General features: G+C 47.0%; 1 protein-coding gene across 2 annotated transcripts in view; it reads right to left on the bottom strand.

Moving 5' to 3' along the window:
* Nucleotides 1-27,975, bottom strand: part of LOC144698676 (trans-2,3-enoyl-CoA reductase-like) — a 205,644-nt gene that overhangs the window by 12,380 nt on the left and 165,289 nt on the right. For both annotated transcript variants that reach the window (XM_078570507.1, XM_078570508.1), the window contains one exon: nt 13,660-13,703. In XM_078570507.1, coding sequence (XP_078426633.1) covers nt 13,660-13,703 — 44 coding nt within the window. The remainder of the gene's footprint in view (nt 1-13,659; nt 13,704-27,975) is intronic.

The raw sequence follows: 27,975 nt of genomic DNA, 5'->3' as shown, positions 1-27,975 counted from the left end.
TTCAATTTGGGGAACAATAATGTAATTTTCTTTTATGATGAAAAATGTTGTCACTAGGTGCTTTTGTTCTGGATTAGATGCAGTGTCTTTTATATGGCTGTTTGGCTACTTTTCTGCACATTTAGGCTGTTGACCCTTCAATGTCTTTTTCTCTTCTGTAAGGCAATGGCAGGCCCTATCACAGCTGCCGTCTACCTTTGATGATCATGTTTAACAGGCATCTCTGGTAGTACTCAGTGCTACTAATTGGGTGCGGTGCGGAGGTTGCCTCTGGCCTTATTAGCGCATCTACATTTGAAGATAGTATTGCGTGAGCAGTGCAGAAGTGGCATGAGGTTGGGACTGGGAAGCTATTGAAAAGTCAGGTTCCTGACCCTGTATTGAAATTCAAGTGCTGGACTCTTTCTGCTGAAATAGAAAAGATGAAGAGAAGATATGATAAAGGTGTTTTAAATTAGAGAAGGGTTTTAGTAGAGTAAATAGGGAAAGACTTTGTTTTGATAGGGTGTCAGTTATAAGTAGGCATAAGTTTTAAATTGTGAGCAGGAGGAGAGACAATAGAGAAATGCCTTTACACAGAAGGTGATTGGAGTGCAGAATACTTTGGCATGGGTCATAGTTGACGCATAGACCATTGCATCTTTAAAGGGGAAACTGGATAAATATTTTGAATTAGAAGATGATACAGGACAATGGAGCAAATATAGGGTATTGGGATTAGTTCTGAATTGCCCTAGTGTACAGTCGACAAGCTGGGTTGTAAACTCATGTGGTTCCTTCTCATCTCTGATAGCTCCCTTGACTCAGCAACTGTGCATAGAAAGTTCGGTCTTAAAGTAGGCACTAGCACATTATCATTAACTGCAATAACATGCCAATTGCAGTGAAGTGACTTTCTAATCTATTTCATCCTTACTCAATGTTATTTAAATTTTGTGCTCTTAATGGTCAGAAATGTTCGTGCTGGCGAATAGAACACTTTCCAATGTCAGGGCCAAACATATTTAGGTGAGGCATTGTATGGTTACACAAATTTTGGAGTAATTTTATTTGTCTCATTCATCATTTATAACTGGATATACCATGTTCATGTTTTAACCAGTAAGATCATGAAAATATGTTTTTTTAAATTTATTTTTAATGCGGAAGCAACAGATAGTCTCCCTCACTTCCCACTCATGTCCAAAATACCAAACAATATCTGCAGCAAATGGATGCCTGCTGTTTGTGTTTGCAGTGCCTGATCCTTCAAACAATACTCCATTTTGAAACTTCCATCTGTTTGCATTCATTTTAAAATTCAAGGGGTAAAATTGTTCAATGTCAGTCACATAAAGTGGGCTGAAAGTGAATTGACAGCCCATTTTCTAAACCAGGCAGAGTGTAAAATGCGCTGAAATGTAAAGCAGGGTGCTAATTCATTATTATCCTCATTGTATTCTTGCCATTGACCACTATCACCCTATGATTTTCTTTAAAAAAATTAATGTAAAAACTCAGTTAATACAGACAGTGATCAAACTATATCTATATGTTCATGAATACAATTCTTACTAATATATGTCACATCTGTGTACTGTACAGCAATAATTTTGATTAATCTATGTTTATCCTGTATAATCATTTTTTAAATAAATATATTTTTTTCCTAAAATTGGTGCATGAATGTTTTTTCTCTGAGGCAATGAACCAATTTAACACAAGACTGAGAGGCAGCAGCATCTGTCAACTAATAATTGCCTCTGGGACCTGTCCAAATGCTTAGTTCATAAAAGTAGCAAATCATATTTCTAGAGTGTTAGAAATTAACCTTGTGCTTTCCATCATAAATTCAGACCTAGCTCTGTTATCAACTGTCCATCTAAATTCAATTAAATCTCCCTTTGCATTTCCACAACATCTTAAAGCTGCCAGTGTGCTGTGTGTTACAGCAGTGCAAATATAACAATCTTGTTATATTTGGAGAATTGGGTAAAGGGGCTTAAATTTATCCATTTATACAAGTTTGAGTTAAATCTTATTCTGAGATGGACTTTTCAAAAGTATGGTCAGGTTCAGTGCTCAGCTTACTGAAGCAGTAGGTGTTACGTTCTTCTACTTAACGTAAACATACCAATCATACAAGAATTGGTGAAACATAAATGTGAGTTCTTTATTTGAAGATAAGACTATACAGATACAATGTTAACTGGAAGACTGGATAATACATCTGACCTCGACTGCTGCTTTCTCGACTGAGTTCAAATCATGGGACTGATACATCACATTTTGTGTCAAAGTGATAGTGATTGGCAGCAGTTTAAATACACTCTCTTCAGTACATCATATCGCAACAGCCCCCATTTTTTCTAAACTAGAAGTTTACCCTTAAATAATCAAATATGACATTTACGTGACAACAAAAGAAAATAATATTGTGTCTGAATATACCATTATATAAAACAATAATTTTACAAATCCTTGAAAAGTATCCATCCAGATTTATTTACGGTGATCTTGTTTGGAGACTGTTGTGCATTTTCAGAATGCTGATTAGGGATGCTTTGTTTGGGCTGTGTCTTACACCATGCTCTATTGGCAATAAGACTGCTCAGTGTTTCTGGATGGGGTATTGTTCTGAATTGGTATCAGTTTCGTTGCACTGTCATGCCATTTGGTGTCTGTACTTGATACGATCTTGGTTCTGGATATATGCTGCTGAGCACATTGCACAGTCTGATCCACAGCAGGGACTTCCCAGGTCTCCAGCACTCAGAGGGCTGTTGGAGGCCAGAAAGCTGCTGAGTCCGAATCAGATGATGAGCCTCTGGACTCGGTCATACCTCAGTTGCTAGAGTTGTAAAGGCACGCAAGGGAACATCAGGAAGGGATGTCCGCTGCACTCCACAGATTGCAAGGAACAATGGAAGACCCTGTCCGCCTTCAGACTGAGGTGATGGTGCTGGCATGCCAATGCACTGAGGTCAACTGGTAGGATGGTAGCTACATGGCGACCTTGGTGTGGGCATCGCTCCTGCACTGCTATGCGGGCTGAACGCCATCGCTGACGGCATAGATGGCTTCCAACAGTGTGTATGTGAGACGGTGCAGGGCAGCTCGATCTCACTCCAGCTTGCCCTTCTGGAGGAGTCAGCCAGGGGCCCTCGGGCACTCATAGGGAGGAGGATCATCAGATGCACACCCTGGGGCCATCCACCCATGTGACTCCAGGAGTGTCCGGCCTATCTAAATCCCATCTTCCTGTGATCCCAGCAGCTCCAGCTCCACAGGACAAAGAGGGTGCCACTGCCACTCAGCAGGCCGGGGCCCTCCAGGTCTTGGCCCTCCAGAGGACACCCGCCAAAGCTGCCTCCACCTCCGCTGTGGATGTCAGAGGAGCACATAGACGTAGCGGCAGGGTTAGGAAAGTTAAAAAGATGTAGTTGCACAGCCCGGGCTCGGGTGTTAGTCACTTGTACATAATGTGCACCATTGTAAATAAACTCCCAAGAATGTCATCCTGCCTATGGCTCCTTGTTCTGATGAGCAGTGATCGTTTCGCTCTTTCTGCACAAGATGAAAGCAGCTGTCTCAGTCCAGGGCCTCTTTCCTGTGCTTTGTGCAGCCTTCAGGCCAAAGTGATAGTCCGGCCTCACTCGCTGGACACATTACTGAGGCCTTCACCTGAATGGTGCTTGTCATTGCTGCCAGAATGTCATGGGCATGCGTCACAGAGTTCCGTCATTCTTTCTGTGTGCTCTCAGCACCTTTAGGGTGGGGCTGGTCCCCATCTCTTCAGCATCTGTGTCTAGGGACTCTGTGCTCCTGAAGGGATCAGGTGCTGAAGGCTGACAAAGGATCAGGTGTATTTGAAGTTTCAAGTCTGCGTCTCTATGACATGACCCTGATCACAGAGCGCAAGCAAACTGCCCTCAGCCAGACAGGAGTCAGACATTAAACAGAGGCTATGTGAAGGTCTATGGAGTGTCGCACTGTCGTCATCATTCTCCATAAATCAAGCAGCTGTGAGGGCCTCCGGAGCTCACTTGCCTCACCTGGTCAATGCGATGGCCTCATTGCCGTCATTGTTGCCTTCGAGGACTTCCTCACCCTCATCCCGGTCGATGTCCTCCCCATCCGAGGAGACCTCGAGCTCCTCCATCTCCTCCTCAGCCAGCTTGTCTCCCCATTGCAGCGCCAGGTTGTGAAGGGCGTGGCAGGTGACGACGATGCGTGACAATCTCTGTGGACTGTATTGCAGGGCTCCACCAGACCAGTCCAGGCATTGGAACTTCATTTTCAACATTGTTTGCTCACCAAGGTGCGAACTGCAGCATGAGCCTTGTTATACCTTCGCTCAGCTGCAGTCTGAGGCAGCCACGCAGGTGTCATCAGCCACATCCTTTGTGGGTAGCCCTTGACCCTGAGAAGCCACACCTGCAGCCTCTGTGGACCCTGGAAGGCGCCAGGGATCTGTGACCAACTGAGAATGTAGGAGTCAAGGACAATTGCTGGGGACTGTGCGCACACCTACAGGATGTGTTTGTGGTGGTCGCACACAAGCTGCAAATTCACCAAATGGAAGCCCTGGTGGTTAACATAGTTGACCGTTTGTTGTGTTGGAGACCTGAGCACCACATGAGTGCAGTCAATGCGACCCTGCACCCGTGAGAAACCTGAGATCTGGGCAAATCCAATCGCTCTTACATCCTGGCTTTCCTGGTCCCGGGTGAAATGTACAAAGTTGTATGCCTTTGCAATAGTGGTGCCTATGACCTCATGGATGCTTTTGTGGGTGGAGGCTTGTGATATCCCACAAAGATACCTGTGGAGCCCTGAAAGGAACCACTGGCTTAAAAATTGAGTGCTGTAGTCACTTACACGGCCATGGGCAGTGGATGCCCTCCATGTTACCGCGGCACCAAATCCTGAGCAGCTGGCAGATGTGTCCGATCAGTTCCCTAGACATGTGCAGTGTTTGGCGACACTGATTCTCGGTCATCTGCTGGAATGAAAGGCGGCATCTATAGGCCCTGGGTCTAACTAGGAGCAAACCAGCGATGGCTCTCTGTGGCTCTTCACTCCTCTAACCCATACTGCAAAGCAACACTGTTAGTTTGAACCATGGGGGAGACTGTCTAAATTGGAATGACATTGCAAGGGGCTGTTTGCACCTCCACCAGTGACTGCTCTACGGACAGCTTTCGCAAGGAGATTGTGCAACTTGCCCAGTTGTCCAACTGTTCTGCAGTCCACTAAAACACTCATTAGTTTGTAGGCTGTGCCCAAGAAGTGAAAAGTTCTTTAGTATTTATTGGCACTTTCATGTCTCTGCTTTGCTTGAGTGGGCAGATAAGCTAGAGGTCCGACTCCGCATATGTCAATGTGGCTGCATCTGCACTGTCTCAGCTGTGGAGGAATGGTCACTTTACACAAGGTTTCCCTAATGTGTTCCCAACTCCCTTCCCCCCACCCGCATGTGCTTGTGCACTACCCTCAACCGTCGGGCAGGCCTTGACCCCTCCATCCCCCGCAATGCGCCTGAACCTTGAAGTCCAACAGGCGAGCGTTGTGCGACGTTACTGTGCACTGACCTCCGAGTTCCCCTTGATGTTCCCCTGGATAGAGATGTTCAAAATCTTGAAGGGGCTGGACAGGGTAGATAGGGAGAAGTTGTTCCTGCTCGTAAAAGGATCAAGAATGAGAAGCCACAGATTTAAAGTGATTTGCAAAAGAAGCAAATGTAACGTGAGAAAAACCTTTTCACACAAAGAGTGGTTCAGATCTAGAATGCATTGCCTGGAAGTGTGGTGGAGGAAGGTTCAATCGAGGCATTCAAGAGGGCATTAGATGATTATTTGAATAGAAACAATGTGCAAGGGCATGGGGAAAAGGCAGGGCAGTAGGTCATAATGCTCATTTGGAGAGCCGGTACAGACACCATAGGCCGAATGGTCTCCTTCTGTGTCGTTAAAATTCTGTGATTCTGTGAAGTGCAGTTCGCTGTGTAAATGCTGTTGTGAAACATGTGTTTTCCCACCGGTGTGGGAAGATGATCCAATGTGGGGAATGATTTCAGCAAACTGGGCTTATAATGACATGCAGATGTATTAAAATGAGGTTCCGGACGTCCAATGGTGGGAAACGCAGCCCACTAATGACAGTAGATGGTTGCAAACTGATTTCACAATATCGTGAAACTGATTTTTGGCCTTCACACCGTATTGTCCGCTCACGCTGCTGAACACGCCCGATGCCAGCAGGCATGGAAAATTCTGCCAATCGTGTGGCCTTTTGCAAGATTACTAAGACCCTATCTGAAACAGAGAGGAGATTTTGTGGCACAATGGTAGCATCCTGGGTTCTGAGCCAGAAGCTTCGGGTTCAGGTCCCAATCCAGGGCTTTATGGCCAAGAAAGGTGCATTCATAATGTGGCCAAATAGGTTGAGTAACATCTTGTAAATCCTCCCAACATATGCCAGTGGCAGGCAGTGCAGGAGAGATTTCTGGTCAGCCATGTGATGGAAAGAAATTAAAGCCTTTACCATCACTATCCATAGTCCAGGCTACAACATGCATGTAAAAATATATGTTGCCACAGCAATTTAGACTTCTTGGGGGAGTGGTTGGCTCAGCTGGCTGGACAGCCGGTGTGGACCAGATTGGTGCCAACAACATGGGGTTTGCTCCCTATTCCAGCTGGGGGAATTGGAAACCTGGCACCTTGGCCCACCCATGCTGGAGATCAAAGCACCGTGTGTCAGACTTGCCTTTGGGCAGAGAACTGAAGAAGAAGATTTGAAACAGGAGCAGCTATTCAAGCCATTTAGCTCCTTGGGTTGCAGTACCTTAGGTAGCCACTGCCTTAGCTGGTCATAGATTGGTGTTTGTCTTCAATGGTGGCACGTTTAAGCTGCTTCTGGTTTTCCTAGGCTTACTTAAGCTCTGCCCATAAAACAGTGATTTTGGCGTAAATATATACTGCAGGCTTCACAGGGGAAAATTAATCAAATAAAAAAATACTTTTTACAGGCTTCTTCTGGCTATTAGGATCTATTGGATTAGGGAGCTGCTACTGGATGGACTCTTCTCCCCTAGCCCAGTATCCAGTGTTTAATCTCCCCCCAGCCTACTGAGGAAATGGTCTGCATCAGTCATGGATTCTCTTCTGTTTCTGGAGTTCTCCTTAAATCTAGACCATCCAGAGGAGTCCATTTAATGTCTGTTCCTGCACAAACTTTTCAACATGTAGGCTTATCCCGGTTAAGCTCTGCCAAATTTGAATAATCTTACCTGGATCTGGTGCTTGCTGGCTGGTGCAATGTCCCAGAATGAAGGTAGATTGTGCGGGATTCATTCAGTACTGCAATATCACTTATACATAATGTGTTATTTATAGCTGTTTCACTTCCACACCAGTTCTTCTGCTGGATGCGAAAGGGTTGAGGCTTGAATACTCAGTCAATTCTTCAAAAACCACACTGCCACCATGCCAATCATACAACATAGATTAGTGAAACAATCATGTGAGTTTTTTATTTGAAGATAAGATTATATACATACAATGTTAACTGGGAGACCGTGGATGACACATCCCACCTCGAATGCTGCTGCTTTAAACTGAATTTGAGTGATGGGATTAATACATCACATCCTGTGTCAAGGTGGTAGTGGTTAACAGCAGTTTAAGATACGGCCTCTTAAAGGTACATGTGCATCATGTCACAGTAGTGAGTAGCTGACCTATAGTTAAGAAAGGCCTTTGCTGAAATAACTGACACAGATTGGGTTGACAGAAGGGGCAGGATTTTCCCTTTGTTGGGTGGGCGCGGTGGGCGGGCCTGGGAGTGGCCGCAAAATGGACCGCCGTCCATGATTGGGCCCCAACCGTGATTTCACGCTGGCTGGTCAATGAACGGTTAGCCAGCATGAAACGTGCGCTGAGAGCCTCAGTGCTGCTGGGGTGGGAGCAGGAGGAATGCAAATGCTGAAGTTTGCGCATGCACAGGGGGTGAGCTCACTGAAGGTTCCCTGAAGTCACAGAGCTGCATCAGGGAGCTGAAGATTTTATAAATGAAAAATGAAGAATCTACAATTAATATAAACATGTCCCCACATGTGACTCAGTCACATGAAGGAAGACATGTTAAAAAGAATTTTAAAAAGATTTATTGTTTCTTTATTTACTGTTGGAAACTTCATCCCACCTGTGGATGAGATTTAGCAAAAAATGCAAAGGCCTCCTGGCCTGTTCGCCCACCCGCCAACCATAAGGTTGGACGGGCAGTGAAAAATTTTACTTAGTTACCTGCTTAAGGGCCTTAACAGGCTTTTTAATTGTCAGCGGGTGTGCTGCTGCCTCACACGTCCTCCTGCCAAGCTGAAAATCCTGGCCAAGGTTTCCAAAAATTGACCCTGGTGTCGTTGGTTTAGGGAGGGGAAGCCTGCTAGTTTGTTACCCAGGTCATTTTGGAAGGGGCCTGTGTGTGAGCATCAGTTGATGGTAAGTTTGGGCCTAGTTGTGATGCTTCACAGTGTAAAATAAATTGTCAGCAACACATTGGCAAGACCCTAGGTGAAGAATGACCATTTGGACTCAGCAACAAAGTCCAACTGCCCTTGTGGTACCAGGAGAAGAGAAAGGAAGGAGAGAAAACTGAGAAAAAAGGGTGATGGTGGTAAAACACAGATGATGAACAGGAATTCAAGTTAATATAGACTTCTGCTTTAAGCTATATTCTTGTATATGTAAAATAAAAAGAAAAACAATATCTGACACAGTAATGGGGTATCTGATTCCTGTAGTCTTGTGACAAAATAACAGATGACCTTGTGAAAGTTTTAACATCTGTTTGCATGTCAAGTTGGTAGATATTGTTGTCAAGTCCCCTTAGTACAAGTGAAATCACTCCAAAAGTTTATAGATCTTTTTTAACCAGAGTAAGGATTATGGATAATGACCATCACCATTATGGCTTTCGTATGAATTAAATGAAAAGATTGCCAATACCAAGTCATATTACCTAGCACCAATCAGTGGGATATATCACTGTCACAACAACAACAACCTGTACTTATAGTGCCCTTAATGCAACAAAATGTCTCAAGGCACTTCATAGGAGCATTATAAGCAAAATTTGACAAGGACCTTACCCTTTCCCCATCTCTTCATTTAAACTACTTATAGATGTATTTGTGCCATGAGCCCATACACTCAGAGATCACATGCAATTCCTGATAAATTCAGAGTGCCTGTCAGTTGACATACCGAAAGCATATTATTGTGCTCATTATATTCTAATTGAAGCCTGCCGGTGTTGATCCTTTTGTGTGATCACTGTTATCAAGTACATGGAAAATACCAGTCCATACTGGTACAAAAATGAAATAAAGCACAATAAATCTCTCATAAAATTCAACTCAAATATAATTGAAACAAATGATACTAGTGAATTATATTAAGGTTCCAACTAGTGTTGTTGGGTCTGGTGATAGTTATGAATCAGGCAAGTTTTCACTCTTACACATCTCAGTCCTTAATTACTTTACTGTTTGTGCTCGCTGCCAATTATCTACCATTCCCTATAAAATAACTTTTCTTAAGGGCAAGTGGAGCATTAAACCTTGTTAGTTTGCTAAGTTACTCAACCATCCAACCTCAAGGAATAGACATGTAACTACTATGTGATCTTCACTGGATGATGATGCAACAAAGTGTGTAAGCTAAATGCAATTTATTAAAAATATGCTCTAAAAATGGGCATTAGGAGGCTCCCACCTCCAGATAATGCCTGTTGCTTAACTAATTCAGTGCACATCTACAAAGTGGCAAAGAGTTCCTAAATTAGTAAGACAAAGGAGAGGCTGAATATAGTTTTGGATCTGAAATGGAGTAAAGTTGGTTACCTCAGATTTGTCCTTAAACCATGAATAATTACTTTGTAAGTAATGATGAAGCTGCTTGGCATATGTTTCATGATAACAGGTGTCAAGAACACTAGGTTCAAGGAAGGCTAGTTACTTCATCGACAAAGAGTCATCACTCAGGTTCACCTGGACAATGCCATTTTCTCCAAGGTCATGAATTTCATGAAGGTATGACATGTTTCATGCTGACAAAGTAAATGACCAGAGCTTTAAGTGCAGAGTATAAATCTGGAGACTGCCATTTATGAGTAAAGTGTGGGCTACTGGAACATCATCTCTGACAACAAGTGGTCAAACATCAGATCCAGAGAGTTCGCACCTCCTAACTGCCAGTCAGCTGTGCTGTGTTTGGATTTGAGACAAAGGCTATGGGCAAATTCACCAACTCCAAGTAAGATTCAACAATATAGTAGAAAAATACATTTCTCTCCATTAAGCAGCTTATGACCCTTATAACCCAACCCCTTTCCTTCACAACCGGACACTAGGTACAGCACATCCAAAATACACTGCACATGATCTGAACCCATCCAGATTTGTGGGTTCAAGCCATGTGCATGATCTGAACATGCCCCTGCCTCCCTGTCACTGGGGCCTTTACCCAGAGCCTAGGGACAGAAAGTCAGCCACCTGACCTTAAGGTCGGATAAAAAAAGACTACTTATCTGTTTGGACTTTCTTCCCCTTGATGCCTGCTCCCCCCTGAATCTTTGATCTGAGGGCTATCTGCCTGCAATGATCAATGGTTTTTTCCTCTGAGTTTCTTTGTCTGGACAACTTTCTTGGAAACTTCAAGAAAAAGGACTGGTCATATTCTTGGCCATCTTAATTCCATACCTATATGGAGTCTGTACCAACTGCAGGTATTGCTGTGCCCCCCTTCACATATTTGGGAGAAGTCCAAGCTAGAATAAAGAGGGTCGGCCTAATTTCACAGATTTGTGTCCCTTTTTCTCTTCTTTGCACCTGGAAACTGAGTGTCGCCCATGCACATTAGGGAGAAATATCAACAACAACATCAATTTATACAGTACCTTTCTCTCGTTCTCTTTATGTAGTGTCCTCAGTGTCTGAGGGTTGACAACCATGCTGTAGGCCATGATACCACAATGGGAAAGGTGAAGAGGCAGGCCCTAGACACTGCCTCAGTTGGTTCAGGGAATAAACCTACGCTATTGCTTTATTCTGGCCCGTATTCAACCTAGGTAGTCAACTGAGTTAATTGGTCCCTATAGCACCTTTCACATACCAAAATGTCCCACAGCAGCTCACAGGAGCATTAGCGGATAAAATTTCACACCAAACTACAATGAAGAATTAGGTCAAGTGAATAAGACAGGTTTTAAGGAGCATCTTAAAGGAGGAGATAATAATGTGGTCTGGAAGAAAAAGAAAGACAGGGGGCAGAATTTAGCCATCGGCGAGCAGGGGGCGGGGCCCGCTCGCTGACGTGTAAAATGACGCGGGATGACATCAGGTGGAACCCCCGACATCATCCCAGCCCATTTAAATTTTCAGGAAGGCGGGAGTGCAGCAAAATCAGCTGCGGGCCCGCCGACCTGTCAATGGCCAATTGAGGCCATTGACAAGGTCAATTATACAATTAAGGGAACTGCCTATCTAACCTTAAGGTTGGCGGGCAGGCCAGGAGCCCCGGCGGGCAATAGGAAAAACATGAAACCTTACCCATCGGTGGAATGAGGTTTCATGTAGGGTTTCAAAAAGTTTAATAAACTTATTATGTAAATTATGAACATGTCCCATCTCATGTGACATTGTCACATGAGGGGGACATGTTAGGGAATTTTTTTTTTCTATTTTTCATAATATTAAAAGTGTCAGCAATCTCTCTGAGGCAGCACTTAGCCTCAGGGAGTTGTGTGTGCTTTTGTGCACATGCGCGAAAGAGCGCACTCTCACTTTTGGGGAATCCCCTCCCGCCCACACAGGAAGCGCATAGCGCTTCCAGCCGGGTGTCACTCTGGGCGGGCCTTAATTGGTCCGCCCACGTAAAATGGCGGCGGGGCTAATGGCGGGGATCATCTCCCCGCCCAACGGAGATTGGGTCAGGCCCGCCTGCCCGACAGGCAGAAAATTCTGACCAGGGTGTACAAAAGTACTTTACAGCCAATTTGAAGTGTAATGTAGGAAATGCAGGAGTCTATTTGCACAAAGCAAGCTCCCACAAACAGCAATGTGATAATATTGATGTTGATCGAGGGATAAATATTGGCAGGACACCAGGAATAACACCCCCCGCAACCACCGCCCTCCCCAACTCACCACTACTCTTCTTCAAAATAGTGATATGGGACCGTTTACATATGCTTGAGAGGGCAGATGAGATCTGTTTAATGTCTCATCCAAAAGACTACGGGAAAATTTCCCCCCATCAGGGGGGAAGTGCGGGAGTGGGCACGGGGGTGCGCCGCCATTTTACGTGGGTGGGCCAATTAAGGCCCGTCCAGCGTGACGTCTGCTCGGAAGAACTATGCACTCCCTGTGTAGGTGGGGATGGGGGAGGTGGGGTGTGGGGGGTGGATTCCCTCAGCCGGGAGTGTGCTCTTTGGTGCATGCGCATGAAAGAGCGCACAGATCTCCCTGAGGCTAAGTGCTGCCTCAGGGAGATCAGCTCCGATTTAAAACTTTAAATAAAGAGGTTTAAAAAATGTCCCTGCCATGTCCCCTCATGTGACACTGGCACATGAGTTGGGACATGTCCATAACCTTTATTGAAAGATGTGATAAAAATTTAAAGACCCTCATGAAACCTCATCCCGCCCACGGATGAGGTTTCATGCTTCTTCTGAAGCATGCCTGGGCACCCGGCCTGCCCGCCAAGCTTAAGGTTGGATGGGCAGGTCCATTAATGACCTTAATTACCTTTTCAATGGCCTCAATAGGCCCTTGACAAGTCGGCAAGCGCACAGCTGACTCGGCTACGCCCCCGCCAACCTGAAAATGGAAATGATGCGGGGTGACGTCGAGAGTTCCACCCAATGTCATCCAGCGTCATTTTACACGTTGGTGAGCGTGCCCCGCCCCCGTTCGACGACCAGAAGATCCTGCCCTGCATTTCTGACAATGCAGAAGTCCCTCTGTACTGCACTGGGGCATCAGCCTAGATTTTTGTGCTCAAGTCCTGGAGCGGAACATCAATTCACAACCTCCACAGGAAGAGAATTCCAAAGCATGAAGCCTAGGCAACTGAAATCACAGCTGCCAATGGATGACTGAAGGAAATTGGGGATAAAACAAGAGGCCAGAATTAGATGAAAGCTGATACCTCAGACCATTATACGGCTTGATGAGGTACCTGAGTTAAGGAGGGCAAGGCCATGAGGAATTTGATGAGAATTTTAAAACGGAGGCTTGTATTTTTGATTGAAGTAATAGCAGTATAAGTAGATCCACCTGAAACATTCTAAAGGCCTGGATTAACTTCAACATATAGCTCAGTGCTCACAGGATCACACCAACATCATCCCTCCCCACAGGCCCATTTTTAAAATAACCTCAAGGAAAACTCAGCCACAGCACAGGTTAAAACATTTTTGTGTTCTAGGACCTTAGTTTGAATCTAGCCAGAACTCATAGGATGCAAGCCTTCTCTTCAGGCTGTGCTGTCTCAAATATATATTACCCCTGTTTAAACGACAGTAAAATGAATGAGGGAAAGTCATAAGCAATGCAAAGTGAAATGGTTAAAGCACAGGGCACTCATCTTGAATAAAAATTGGCTTTGTACATACCAGGAAACAGACCACGGCTGGAAAAATTTGTCTATTGCCGAAGCCTGAAAAATAAAATAATAAAACACCATAATCTTTCACATCCATCATCCAACTATGGGACACACAACAAAACCAATTACATCAGTAAACTACACTGCTTCTAAGCAAGTTAATTACTTTTAAATTGCTGTGTGGGGGGTTCTATAGGATCTGATAAAAAATGATTCCTGATATTTTCAAACAGAAAATATTTGACAGAAGTAAGATGGAGACATTGGCCAGGATTTTACGGCACAACCAAGGAGTGTCCCCCTCTAACGGATGCGGTGAGCCATTTAAAGCTCCAGCCAGCTTGGCGGGACCATAATATCCCGCTGGACAGAAAGGGCTGTAAAATTCAGGCCATTGTGGTGATTTTAAAAGTGATGATGCAGGAGTCATTTATACGGCGGTGAACAGGGCTAAAGAGACATTTCTACAACCCTGGATAATGAAACAGCAAGTTCCGGCAAGGTGCAGACGCACAGTTAAAGGCAGATATCCAAAAGCTGTTGGTCAAGTTGCACCACTCCACCATTAGCCTTGCAGAAGCGGCACCTCGCTGTCTATCTCCCTATTAAAATGCATCGGTTGCTGTGAAATCGCTGTGCTTGTCTTTCCAGAATCAGCTTGTTCAGCCATCAAAAGAAGAGCAGCGGATGATCTTATCTAACCTCACCAAAGTTCCGTAATTTCATTCCCATCATCTCTCTCAGATGGAATGATATCAACCAACTTCATGGTAGATATGAACTAAGCTCAACACAGAAAGTTAAGTCTTGTCATTTCAAGTCTACCATTTAACGATGTGGTAAGTGTTAATTAATGCCAGCCAATCTCTGTGGCATTGAAAATTTACTTTGTAAGCGTGAAGTCGAATTCTTTCAGACTTTAAATGTATTTTTTTTTTACTTTTCCTTCTTGTCTCATTTTTTCTCTCTCTTAATCCAAACTTTCTTTCCCTCTATTGTTTATCTTTCTGTACCTAATTTGACATTACGTTCACCTACTCTAACTTACACTCACTTCTCAGTCTTCACACTGCTTATTGTACAATCATTCAATCTAATTGGTTAAAGGAATATTTTGTTGCCTGTCCTGTTCTCGAAAATTACAGTTGCTTTGGGGGCAATTTTAATCAACTTGTCAATTAAAAATATTATACTCACGCAATATTACTTGTTGACTTAAATGAAAAGTAAAATCGAGTGTAAAACTAACATTGTACCCAATCCCATCAGGTTTCCAACTGCAGGGTAAGTGAAAATTGCCCCCATTAGACCCGATGTAAAATCAGTGTCTGCCTGATCCAATGGGTCTTCCACTCGTTGGCCTGGATTTTTATTTACGTGTGAGGTTGGGAACAAGCCCCTTTAGAAATTGGGCCTGCTGTTTCTTGTGTTCTGCCTCCTTCCTGCACCCATCACTGCTAATTGCACAACGAAAGCGACTCTGGGCAAATTATGTTAATTCTCAATTGAATTAGCGACGCATGCAAATTGTTAGTGTAGTGTGGTATCAGGACCCAGAAATAAACGTGATCTCAGGGTCTTGACCCCAGAATTGAAATCCCGACCAGTGAGTAGGGTCAAAATTGAACCCTATTTTTTCACTGTAGTAGCGCTAATGGCTCAAACTTGCAGAAAATTTATCATGTAACTATTGTAAAATCCTAAATGTGTAAGAGAAAGTCTAACTAATGGCACATGTCGATAGTTACCCAACTGTAGCAAATTATGGCCCATTATCTTAATCCTGGTGGGTTCATGTAACAACACAAAATTGATACAAAATTGCTTATGCCAATTTAAAAGAAATTTGAATCATAATAATTGGCAAGAATAGAGCTTGGCCTAATTATGACTTTCGTGATGTTAGCCATTTTAAAATTCAAAAACTGAAATTTGATTGTTCATCCCAGAACAATTGGCTGAGTTAAAATTGCAGCTCATAACCAAAACTGCATTAGGTCTTTGTTAAATCTGTTTGTGAATTTTGAAACCGGCATTAATTCAAAAACGAATTATAGTATTTTGCTTTCTGTTGTTGTCACACTTTTCTGGCAACCTCTCTTCCATATGATTTTGACATTTACATTTATAATGGGGCCTACCTATATAAATTTGTCAAGCTCCAGATACATCCTTCCTGCCTTTAAAAGAATCGTAATTCTGGATATTCACTGGGGTGGATTATGGAAGCAAGTCAGTGGAGTTTCAGTCAGGGAACACAGAAGTCTGGGTTTCTACACATGCAATGGAGCTTTGCCTCCACAGCTTGTGTCTATTAGCCCTGAAAGGTTTTCCACCTGTATGCCAGCCTGATTGACAGGCTTAGACGAGTACTCCGGCCTATGCTGCAAGGTCAGGTAGGTCTGATCTCAGCTTGGCAGGGTGGGATTCTGATGGAGGGGGGCTTGGGGAGCCTGGGTTGGGAAGCACTTCTACTCCTCCTGGCCCACAAGTAGTGCTGTAAAGGTACCTGCCTTCTTCCCGCTGCTGTCTTCACCTTGCTTCAGCTCTAGAATTTCCAGGTGCCTGGGAAACCTGGCTGCCCAGTGTAAAATTTGCAAACCTGGGGCAGAATTTTCTGGGTGACGCACGGGGGGGGGGGCGGGCCCCACACGTCAGCACTTAAAATGGCGCGTGCTGACGTCGGGCGAGCATCCCGACCTCACAGCGCGCCATCGCGATATTTAGGTGGGCGGGCGGGCGATGAAGCGTAACGCGTGCCCGCCATTAATTAAAGGGCTTGTTAAGGCCCTTAACTTGGCAATCGACACCGATTTTGAGGCGCCCGTGCGATATTTGGCTCGGCACACGGGTGCAACGGGCAGGCGGGTAAGTGACTTTTTAACAAACCTCATCCACGGGCGGGATAGGTGGGCTCAGTGAGGTTGTCAATATTTTATGTGAAGCATTTATTGCAGCAAGTGTTTTAAACTTGCCTGTGTGATCTGTAGCGGTTCAGACCGATTTCCAGCAGCTTTCCCTGTACTGTGAAGCTTCAGCTCACCAGTCTGCAGTCAAGAATCTTTATTGGGCCTGCAGCTTTCCAGAGGCCTCCATTTAGCCTGGGTATGGCTTCTGACATCTCCACTGGAGGCAGCTCCTCTGAGGAGGAAGGGAGGGCTAGAATAAGGAGGAGGCCAGGAGTGGACAATCAGCCTCCAGGGGAGCCACCTTTGGGAGGTCAGGCGCAGGCACAAGGGGCACAGGGCCAAGTGGTAATCCAAGGTGGAAGGGGCCACAGAAGACACCTGTATCCTGCTGCCAGGGTATACAGGCGGCGAAGCAGCTACCTCAATATGTCTGAGGTGCAGTGCCAAAGGAGGCTCCAACTATCAAGGGAGACAGTCAACTACACCTGTCAGATGATTGGTCCTGAGATATCTCCTAACTGTGTAGGTGGACACCCCATGTCAATGGCTCTGAAGGTCACAGTTGCCCTCCATTTCAATGCATTTGGCTCCTTCCAGGGCTCGGTGGGTGATCTTTATGGTGTCTCCCAATCAGCTGTCCACACTTGTATCAAGCAGGTTACAGACGCTCTGTTCAGACAGGCATTGACCTTCATCCACATCTGCTGCGACCAGGCAAGTTAGGCACAGCGAGCCAGAGGCTTCGCGGCCATTGCTGGCTTCCCCCGTGCCCAGGGTGCAATAGACTGTACACATGTGGCCATCAAGGTGCCAGCAGGTGAGCCCGGTGCCTTCGTCAACAGGAAGGGCTTCCACTCCATGAACGTGCAGATAGTGTGTGATCACAGGATGCAGATTCTACAAGTCTGTGCAACGTACCCAGGCAGCTCCCTTGATGCCCACATCCTCAGACACTCCCAGGTGCCGGGGCTCTTCAGTACTCCAGCCCGGCTTGATGGATGGCTGGTGGGTGACAAGGGCTATCCCCTGCGAAGGTGGCTCATGACACCTCTCCGCTATCCAAGAACAGAGGCACATCATCACTGCCGGACTCAGCATGTGCCTGGTCCCCTGCAGTCCTCCGGCTGCTGGTGCCATCGGCACTCTCTGTCCATGCCATCTCCTCCAGCGATTGTGAAGTGCCTTCTCCACTGTGCTCCAGGACATTCGCAGATGTTATATTCCCCACCAATGTGGTAGTCACTGCGCTGGTGCCTGGCTCACTAAAATGTTGTAATGCTCATGCCAATTGACGCCCCTCAGGTGTGGAAGGGGGACTCTGGACATCCTCCTGGTGGCCATGTGGTGGTGATGCTGAAATTAACAACAAGGACAGTAGATCAGTTAGCATTCAGTCAGTAACACAAATCATCCCTTCCCCCCCAGGCTTATAATGTGCTCAACCTTCAAGAACCTAAGGAGACCAACATTGGTGGGGTGGTAAATAGTCAAGTGGAGGCCCAAACATTACACGCGCATACAAACAGGCTGGTCAGATGGCCTAAGGAATGCCACATGGAATTTTATGTGGACAAGTGTGAGACTATGCACTTGGGCAAGCCAAACAAGGTACGGGAATACAGGAGAAATGGTAGGACCGTGGAAAGTAAGAACGATTACAGGGACCTTGCTGGGCAGACCCATTATAGTTGCAGAACAGGCGTTTAGCAAGGTAAAAGCCAGACTTGCCTTTATTAGCCGAGGAATAGAATGTAGGAAAAGGGAGGTCATGTTGCAAGTGCAGAAAATGCTGTCGAGGTCACATCTACACTTCTGCATTCAGTTGTGACCTACGCTTCATGGGAGGGGTGGCATTGCAGTGGGGAGAGTGCAGAGGTTCCTGACCTGGATGCATGCTGGCCTGGAGAGTTGCAGTGATGAGGAAACATTGCAAACACTTGCGACATTTGCCGTGGAGCACAGGAGATTGACAGGTCACATTATTGACCGTCATACCGTTATGAGGGGCATAGAACGGGTGGACAGAAGGCAACATTTCCCCTTGGTGCAGGGATGACTAACATGGTGGCATTTATTTAAGTTGAGTGCCATGAGGTTGACAGGTGAGGTGCTGAGGACCTTTTGGACAGAGTAATGTGGGACGCAGTAGCTGAAAGGGTGGCGGAGGTACAAACCCTCCTAAGATGCTATAAGTCTTTGGCTGTGCAGCAGCGATGCCATGGCATGTTAGGCCATGGGGATAGTGGTCACAAATGGGATAAGGTGACTTTGGAAGGTGCTAGAGACGCGCATCCTCAAGAGGCCGAGGGGCCTTTGTGTATGACCCACACATCTGACTGTATCAGTCTGTGAATGAGCAGTGTTGCTGCATTAACGATTGCAGCAACCATCAGTGCTTTGGATGGTGGGAAGACAGAGTGGATGGGACTGTGGGCCTCAAATTCCTGGCCGCTATACCCCAGCCTCACCGACACCTGCTGCCCTGGCCACTTGGCTCCTTTCCAGCTCCATGGCCTGTTCTTCGAATTGGGTCAGTATGTGGAGCATGGCCAGGCCAGCATCGGTGTGCAAACGGCCATGGGTGCTGTGTGCAGTTTTCGCCTGCAGAACAGAGAAGAGGATTTATTGGGGCTGATCGCTCATGTACTCTGCACGCGCATGCCACACCCCAACCACAGTGGCCCATCTGAGGCCTCCAGCAGCTCCTATCCACAATACTGGTGATCAGTCCCCAGAAGATAGTACGGCTGCTCCCAACCCCCTCCCCCAACGGACACTTTGGACACATTCGACGTCCATCACTTTGAATAACACACGGATCTTAGCGCCCATGGCAAGGAGGCACAACTAGGTGCGGCGCCAAGGCCGGCAGATGGCTATTGGCCACGACACCTTGAGGCTCCCCTTGCACCATCTCATCACCATCAATAAGACATGTGTTGGAGTTGTGAGTATGTGTCTAGCTGCCTCCCCTGCAGGTTGCCCTCAGACTACTCAAATGCGACAAACACCAACATATGCTGCGGGGAGAACCCATCTTCTCAACCACTAAGGCTGATGTAAGCATGGTCACTATCTGTTTGCCCACCCAGCGTGTGCTCATTGTCCGATGCAGTAACGACACTAAGACGATGGGGGCCTCAAAGGCTAAGGCTACCTGCTGGGTTAAATGGCCAAGGCCGACATGATACTCACCCTTCCAGAGCGCAACAAATCATTGAAGCGCTTGCGGCACTGTGTCCATGATCGGCGGACAGCATCCATGGAGCTGACCACCTCCGCCACCTCCTGCCAGGTCCGCTTCGTAACGTGGGGGGCCCTCCTCCTCCCATCCTGGGGAAACAGGACCTCTCGCCGCGCTGCCACATCCTCGAGTAGGGCAACAAGGCAGGCATCAGAGAAGCGAGGGGCACATTGGCCCCCCGCTGGCCTACCCTGCAGCCTGCCCTCCTCCTCTGGCCTGCCCTCCTCCAGAACCTGCTGTGCAGACCCCCTGCACCTGGAGCTGACCATGGTGACCAGCCTAAATGAGGCTCCTTGGCCTTTCTTTATACAGACTGCCGGTTCCCCATTTAAACCGGCGGCCTTTACACGCCTGCCGCAATTTTTAAAATCCTGCTCTCGGGACTGTGAAATGTGCTAGGTGGGCCTTAATTAGCCGCCCGCGCAAAATGGCGGTGTGGTCCGGATCGCCGATGGCGATCGGCTCCACACCCGCCCGCGATTGGGTCAGCTCCGCCCGCCTGACGAACGGAAAATTCAGCCCCTGGTTTGCCAGAGGTTGACAGCCTCATTAAAGCATTTAAAATGCCAACCTGCCTCTTAGGAGCAGGTTGACTGTCCACTCCTTTTCCCACCTTGGTAAAACCTGGAAGACAGCAGCCTGGACCCGGCTTCCCGATGTGCTCGGAATTTTTCCTGCTTGAGCTCCTCCCCCACAACCCGCACCCGTTAAGCACTCACTCAGGTTAAAATTTTCCCCACAAGAATCACACAGTACAGAACTAGTCCATTCAACCCATTCTGCTGTGCAGGTTATTTGAACGAATCAATCCCACTTCCCTGCTATTTCCCTTGCAGACGCTTTCTTCTTCAAGTTTATATTCAATGTCCTTTTGAAAGTTACGATTGAACCTATTTCCACCACCTTCTCAGGCAGTACTTTCCAGATCATAACACCTCACTGTGTAAAAACAATTCTCATCATCTCCCCCTCTTTTATAAGCTTATCTTCAATCTGTGTCTCCTGGTTACTGACTCTCCACCCTGTTGGAAACGTTTTCTCTTTTTGTATTCTATACAACCCTTTCCTAGTATTGAACATTGCTAATTAGTCTCTCCTTAACCTTCTCTCCTGTAAAGAGAATAATGCCAGTTCCTTTAGTTCCTCCAGTTAATTGAAGTCCATTATCCCTGGTATCACATCGGTAAATCTTCTCTGCACTCTCTCTGGGCATTTTTCCTAAGGTGCCCAGAATTGGGTCACATGGTATGGAACAGCAAGACCCTTATTTCTGCATCTCTTAGCTCTTCATTCTGTACTGCAACTTCCTTGCTGCATCGAAATCGATTTCTTTGCTTCCCGAATCGTTTGAGTTTTGTTATATGTCACCCCTGTGACATGTACCTCTAGTAATCCAGAGGCCAAGCATCTCTCACCCAAACACTAAACCCTTCATTCTGCTTGCTGGGTTCTCCCAGTCTTGCCTGCCCAAAATCCCTGCTCCTACCTGAAGGCTGGGAGAAATCTTCACTTCTTTGTGGGGACTATTTGTATTTCCAGCAATGGCCACTATTCTCTTCTGGTGCTGCTGGGACTTCAGAGCTGCGGCTGGTCAGATTGGCCTGCAGCTCCCTAGGCCGGGGTTTCCCACTCTGATCCAATTAAGTCCCCCTCCAGCATATTATTGCTGCTGGGCAGCCAGATTTCATGTTGGCAAGGCACTGGCCGAGTTTTGGGTCAGAGGGACGGGTAAAATCCACTTCTATAACACAGTACAAACATCCCACTTCCGGGTTTTTGTACCAGTTGGAGTAGGCGAGCATGATGCCAACATACGCTTAATAGATAAAGGCTTTCTATTTATAGGGACTCCGGCAGGGGTCAGAAGAGATCTATTATAGAACTATTAGGACAGCGAGAAAGTGCAATGATGAAGTTTCAACATGGGAAGGCTGCCCCGATTCTCTGGGCATTCTGAAGGTCTTGCAGTCATAAGGACCAGCAGAGAAGTGCTCTCCCCAGAGAATGGGAGGAAGGGACCAGCTTCTGAAGCCAAGCAGGTATGGTTGGAAGTGGTCTGGGAGGCTAACGGCAGGAATGTGGTACATCACCCATGGATACATTGCTAATTGAGGTTCAATTATCTCATCAAAGCAGGAAAGGCATTTTTTATTCAAGTACCAACAACCACACTATGGCTGAATTTAGTAGACATGGCGCAGACCTCGGCGGCAGACCAGGAAGTGGGTGCCGTTGTGGCACAGGAGAAATGGGACCAGCAGACTGCGATAACATGGCGGCCGGCCAATTATTGGCCAGGTGGCATGAGGCCCGTTCAGTGGTGTAGCAAGTTGGGTAACAAGGCGATTATCTCAACATCAGCTGGTGGAGGCAGGTGTTGGCTCCATTTGTAAAGGTCTGCCAGCTTTGCATTCAGGCCAGTCTTGAACGCTCTAAATATTGCAGCAGCAATCGAGAGGGGGTACTTCCTCCGGAGTGGATTCCTGCAAACTGAAGGCTGATCAGTGCTCAATCCAGCAATCACAGAGACTGATCCAATGCTCATTGCAGGAATCCCAGATGCTGACCAGTGTTGAATCCAACAGAAGAATTGCGGCTCAACCAGAGAGTCAAGGAGACAATCAGGCTGGTGCAGGAGACATGCCAGGGGGAAGATACCTGGTGACCGCACGGTTTAACAACACCTCCCCCCAGTTTCTTTTCCAGGCTGCAAGGTGAAGGCAAGAGCTTCTCTTCCCATGGGACGACAAGAAGAAGCAGATCCAGCAGGCCAGAGATACATGGAGACCTGCAGACCATCGCCTTGCTCATGAGCTCAATGCAGCAGTGGCAAAGCGAGAGGGGGAATAGGAATCCGGAGTATCCACCAGCTGCTTGGCCTTCTCAGCTCAGTAGGGAGGTGCAAGTATGCCTTGCAAGGGAGAAGAGGCGGCTGCCTTCCACATCTGGGAGCACCTCTCAGGGTGCTCCTGATGTGGACAACGGCTCCTCAGCCCCTCTGCTGTGACCCCAGTGCCTCCAATGGCTAGGGGGGAGGAGGGAGTGGTGGGGGGTGGGGGGGGGAGGTGGTGGTGTTGGTGGAGGTGATTGTCCTGCCCTGAGCAGGACACCTTCAGCATGCCAGGGGCCTCCAAGCCTCAGGCAGCTAGATGAGGTCTGCCAGACCATGAGGTAGCCCAGGCTGCCTCCATTCCAGCTGCAAGAGCAAGGGGAGTACCTTGTAGAAGCACTCATAAAGGTGCTAAGAAGATCACCTAGATATATGAGGGGTTCATAAATATATAAACTTGGCACATATAAATATCTGATGTTCCAATGAATGTATTGACAGATACTGATGTTGATAGTTTATGCGTTTATTTATGCCTTGTCAGATGTCACCTATACCTTTACTCCCTCAATGGTTTAGAGGCAGGCTGAATTTGGTCAACTCCTCAGCTGGTCCCCCCATTAATTACCTGACCACTGCAGAGGAGAAAATGATGGAGATCAGTAAATAGGGAAATAGATAGAGTGGATAGGATAAAATTGTTTCCCTTGATAGAGAATTCTAGAACCAGGGGACATAGATTCAAGATAAGTGGCAGAAGGTGTTGGGGGACATGAGGAAGAACTTTTTTACGCAGAGGGTAGTGGGTGTCTGGAATTCGCTGCCCAAGTTAGTGGTAGAGGCAGAAACTTTAAACTCTTTTAAAAAGTACCTGGATCTGCACCTTAAGTGCTGTAAACTGCAGGGCCATGAGCTAGGGGCAGGAAGGTGGGATTAGAAAGGGCACCTGGGTGACCTCGGGCTGACATGGTCAAGATGGGCCGAATGACCTCCTTCTGTGCTGTAACTTTTCTATGATCCTATGGTAACAGAGTGTACTGACATTGGAGATGGAGAGGTGGGTCTCCCAAACTCCTGGTCACAGAATGAGAAATCGCACTGCCTCATGACACACAACAATCACTCATGTTGAATTGTTGACACCACTAACTGAAAGTGAATATCTGCACAATGTTGACATTGAACCTTTCCCTATGCCAGTTCTATATCATGCCTATCATTTCCCACAGGCCCTTCAAGTGTAATGCAGGAGATGTTGCAGAAGGAGGCTGGGGAATCCTCAGAAGAGATCATGCACTATGAGAAAGCTTTATCACACGACTCATGCTGACTCCTGTCCCAATGATTGAGCCTTGCCCCATACAAGTGCAGGCGGGGCTGTTTCAATCCAGAGTATGTTGGTCGCAACCATCTCAACAGTCAGATAAGGGGAATAAACAGCCTCTATTTCTGCTGAAGCCACAGGGGAAGCACCATGTCGAGGTAATAGGAACTGGAAGAGAAAGACTTTGCAGTTTCTTAAGGATAATCATTTGGGTGCTTACAAGTCTGCCGCTGTGTCAGTTTTATAGGCAATGCTTGTTACCCCTACACTTTGGCCAGAGTTTTATTGGAAACCAGCATGCCTGCCGTTGGGACCAAATATGGGTCCCAAGATCACAGAGTCCAACAGCAGCACAGCAGCAGCAATTTTACTGATGGCAGCCAATTAAGAGGCCACCACTTAGACTACCATCCATTAAGGATGGCTGCCTGCTTCCCCAATCTGCCAACCCCACCAGAGGGACAGGAGCTTTGCAAACTTGACCATACCATTAGTAGAGGTAGCCACAGCTAGTGTTGCAAGGAAAAAGAGAAGGTCCCAAAATAATGCGGGGCCTCCTAAGGGTCGACATAAAAAAATGTTGCTGTGTTGAGGCTGGGCAGTCAGGCCCTGGCTATAGCAGGGGTGAAGCCTCCAGTGACAGCTTCAGGGCCACATGGGTGGACATTGTCACTGATGGGGCTCTTTATGGGCCATGGAGTCATTGGAATGGAAGATCCCACTGGGAAGCTACTGGGAGAGCTCCTTGATGTAACTGGTGGGCTCCCACTTGGCAGAGGTACATCCTGATACTGAGAAAATTCTGGCATCCTGGTAAAATGGCTGTCAATAGGCCACTCCTGTTCCCACCTTTGGTAATATCCTATGGTGGCGGGGGCATGTCGGGCTACCCTCCGGGCACCTTCCGCTATGATTTTACCTCGCCCCTGCTTCCTAGCCCATCTCCAAAGGTAAAATTGGTACCATTCAACTCTTTGTTTCAGTTCTTCATTGTCCAGTCGCCTCCATTGTTGCCTTTTGCCTGCCAAGTGGCCACCAGTCTGGAGGAAAATTGCTTGATCAATTATGTACAACGGGTATCAATGAGCAGAATCTTAACACCTCTGAAGATTTTCAGAAATTGGGGTGAAAAGTAGGTCCCAACCTCACTGGTGATGCCTGGTCACCCACCTATATGATCTTTCTAAAGGCAACCAATTGAGAAGACTCCACTGCAGGCCAGCACCCACTGGGTCAATAGAAGGGCCTGCAGCGATGCCCTACTGGCTGCCCCATCATTGTACGCTGCTACAACAGGCAGGAGAGCACATGAGTGCCTCAACACGGAGGCACCCTCTGAATTTGTTGGAACATTTGTTCCCGCCTCTGTCAAAATCTTACCAGATGCGGGCGAATACCAGAGCCCCCAGCAGGGAGAGGCAGGTAGCCAATTAGTGTGAATTAACTGGCCAGTTGGGGCCGAACTGGGGATTCCACCAGTGTCTTCCCAATGGGTCCCTTGCTGCAGGGGAAGTCTGGCAGATCCCTGGAGGTGGCACATGGGGTAGTGGATGGGGTGTGCCCAGTGAAGCCTCCTTTATTAAATCGCCCCATCCATGAGGTAACTATTGCCAAAGGATCACAGCAGTGGTCACTGGCCATTCTGTGGAGGAGGTTCCTCTCCATTCTGATGGCATAGCAGGCAATGACACAAATAATGTTAACATGTTGGGTGTCAGCTCCAATGCACCAATTTCAAAATGCCTTCCACCAATGCCGCCTTATTGTGGCTGGTAAGATTCCACCCAGTGAGACAGAAGGAAAATTGACTGTGGGGATGCTTTGTGTTTGGAAGAGTGGGGGTGGGGGTTGGGGAGGGGCAGGTGGGTTCAGCTTGGTGTGCCATATGGCTTCTCAGCATTAAGCTGAATCGTGCTTGTATGAGTCTGTCTCAGGCATCTTGGCAGCTCGGTAACCGCTGCAGAAACCCTGGTCAGATTAGGCTCCACCTGCTGCCCTTCCTCCTCCGAAACTCTGGAGGGCGCCCTCACCTTCCTGTTCCTGCAGTTCCACTTCTCTCTGCAGTGTGATGTTGTGCAAGGCACTGATGGAGTGAAACGCCTTTCAATTTGGTGAATATTCCTGGATAACATGAAGGTGCCTTAATTGTCGTGTGAGTGCAGTCTATCACTCTGTGGACCTTTGGGAATTCAGTCATTGCAGCAAATCCAAAAACCCACTCATTCTGATTGGTCTCAACAGTAGTAAAGTGGACATAAGTGGTGGCCTTGGCAAACGTGGCATCGGTCATTTGGGATATGCTGTTGTGTGCAGCAGTTTGTGAAATTCTGCAATTGTTACAAGCAAATCCCTGTAACAAGCTGGAGGCAAAGAAATTCAGGGCTGTGGTGAGCTTGAGGGCCACTGGCAATGCGTCCCCAGCTGGCCCACTTGGAAGGTCTTATTCCAGGAGACTGCCAAGGAGTCTGAACCTCCTAAGATGCTGTTGCTCAGTCTTGTCCAGAAAGCGGATCCTTTGTCTGTATACCCTGTGCTGGTGGTATAGCCCCCTTTGAGCTCGAACTCTGAGTCCATCACCATTGTTCTGTGGAGGGGTAAATAGCTGAGGACAAGGTAGCTGCTGCTTCTGCCAGTGCTGCTCCTATTACTGTTGGTGTTGCTCGTTCTCCTCTTGTACCTCACCAAGGGTCCAAGCTGGAGCAGCATAAACTTCTCCCATGCTGCTCTGAAAGCTGACAGCTAAGAAGTGCAGAAAAAGATGAGTAAAGTCCAAGCAGAAAAGACCTCAGAAGTGCTGGAACTTACCTCCAGTGAGAGAAAATTCTCAGAACAAGTGCTGTGACCAAATGCTTAGACAAGGAAGTAGTTCCATAGTTCAGTATTTGAAGGCTTTCCAGACTGCCATTTTTACAGCCCTGTCAATCTCCACTGTGCTCTTACCTTGCTGACCCATGGCAGTGAGAGGGGCAGTGAAGGATTAGGAAGTGGGCACGAGTGGGAGGTGATTGGAGCAGCAAGAGGGGTAGCGAGCAGGTAAAGGGCAGGAGAGATTAAATGACAAAGATGACATGGGACTAGGGCAAAGTGAGTGAAGATGGTTGTAGTAAAGAACCAAAACATTTGTCCAGAGTGAGTGTGAATGAAAAAATAATGAACAGCTCAGTCCGAAAGGAAAGAACATGAAAAACAAGATTCAAACTGACACATGACTTCTGCCCCTATCCTAAACCTTCCCTTTTGTACTTCCTTCCCCTCCCTTCTTTCAACAGTACAAAACCATCACATTTCTATCTTCCTTCAGTTCTGAAGAAGTCATATTTGACCCAAAATGTTAACTCTGCTTCTGTCTCCACAGGTGGTACCAGACCTGCTGAGTATTTCCAGCTCTTTCTGTTTTTATGAAAATACAAGATGTTTGCCACCTGCAGTTTGACTTTAAATAATAAATTTATTGATCCAGTATTATCACTTATCTTAAACTAACAAAAGGGACTCTGCAAAACCTGAAAAACAGATTCACTGTGAGGGAAAACCACATGGTGGACTGCTTTCCAGTTCCATTTACTGTTGTTACTTTAAACACAGATATCAGTTATAACAACCACAGAATCAGATACCAAGCTCACGTTAGACAAGCTCAGTCAAATCAAACAATAAGATCATTTAATTCTTTGATACCATGGGCTGAATTTTCTGTTTGGCAGGGGGGGGGCGGGCGAAGCGGGAGCTGACGCGGGCGGGCAGAGCGGGCATGGTCCACGTTGCCAATTAAGGCCTGCCCAACGTAATGCCCGACTCCCAAGGATAGCGGGAGTGGGTGGGCGGTGGCAGGGGTGCATTGTCCGCTGGGTCCAGTGGCGACCCAGGGGCCTGAAACGCTGGCAGCCTTTGCAAGGCTGCTCACAATGTCAGGAGGAAGGCCTCACCAGAGGGCTTCCGGTGAGCAGGCCAGGCAGGAGGGTAGGGCTGGGGGCCAGTGTGCCCCTCGTTTCCCAGATGACTGCCTTGCTGCCCTC

This window comes from Cetorhinus maximus, chromosome 2 (assembly GCF_964194155.1).
Source record: "Cetorhinus maximus chromosome 2, sCetMax3.hap1.1, whole genome shotgun sequence".
NCBI classification, from domain to species: Eukaryota; Metazoa; Chordata; class Chondrichthyes; order Lamniformes; family Cetorhinidae; genus Cetorhinus; species Cetorhinus maximus.
This window is presented reverse-complemented; position numbering and strand designations above follow the sequence as displayed.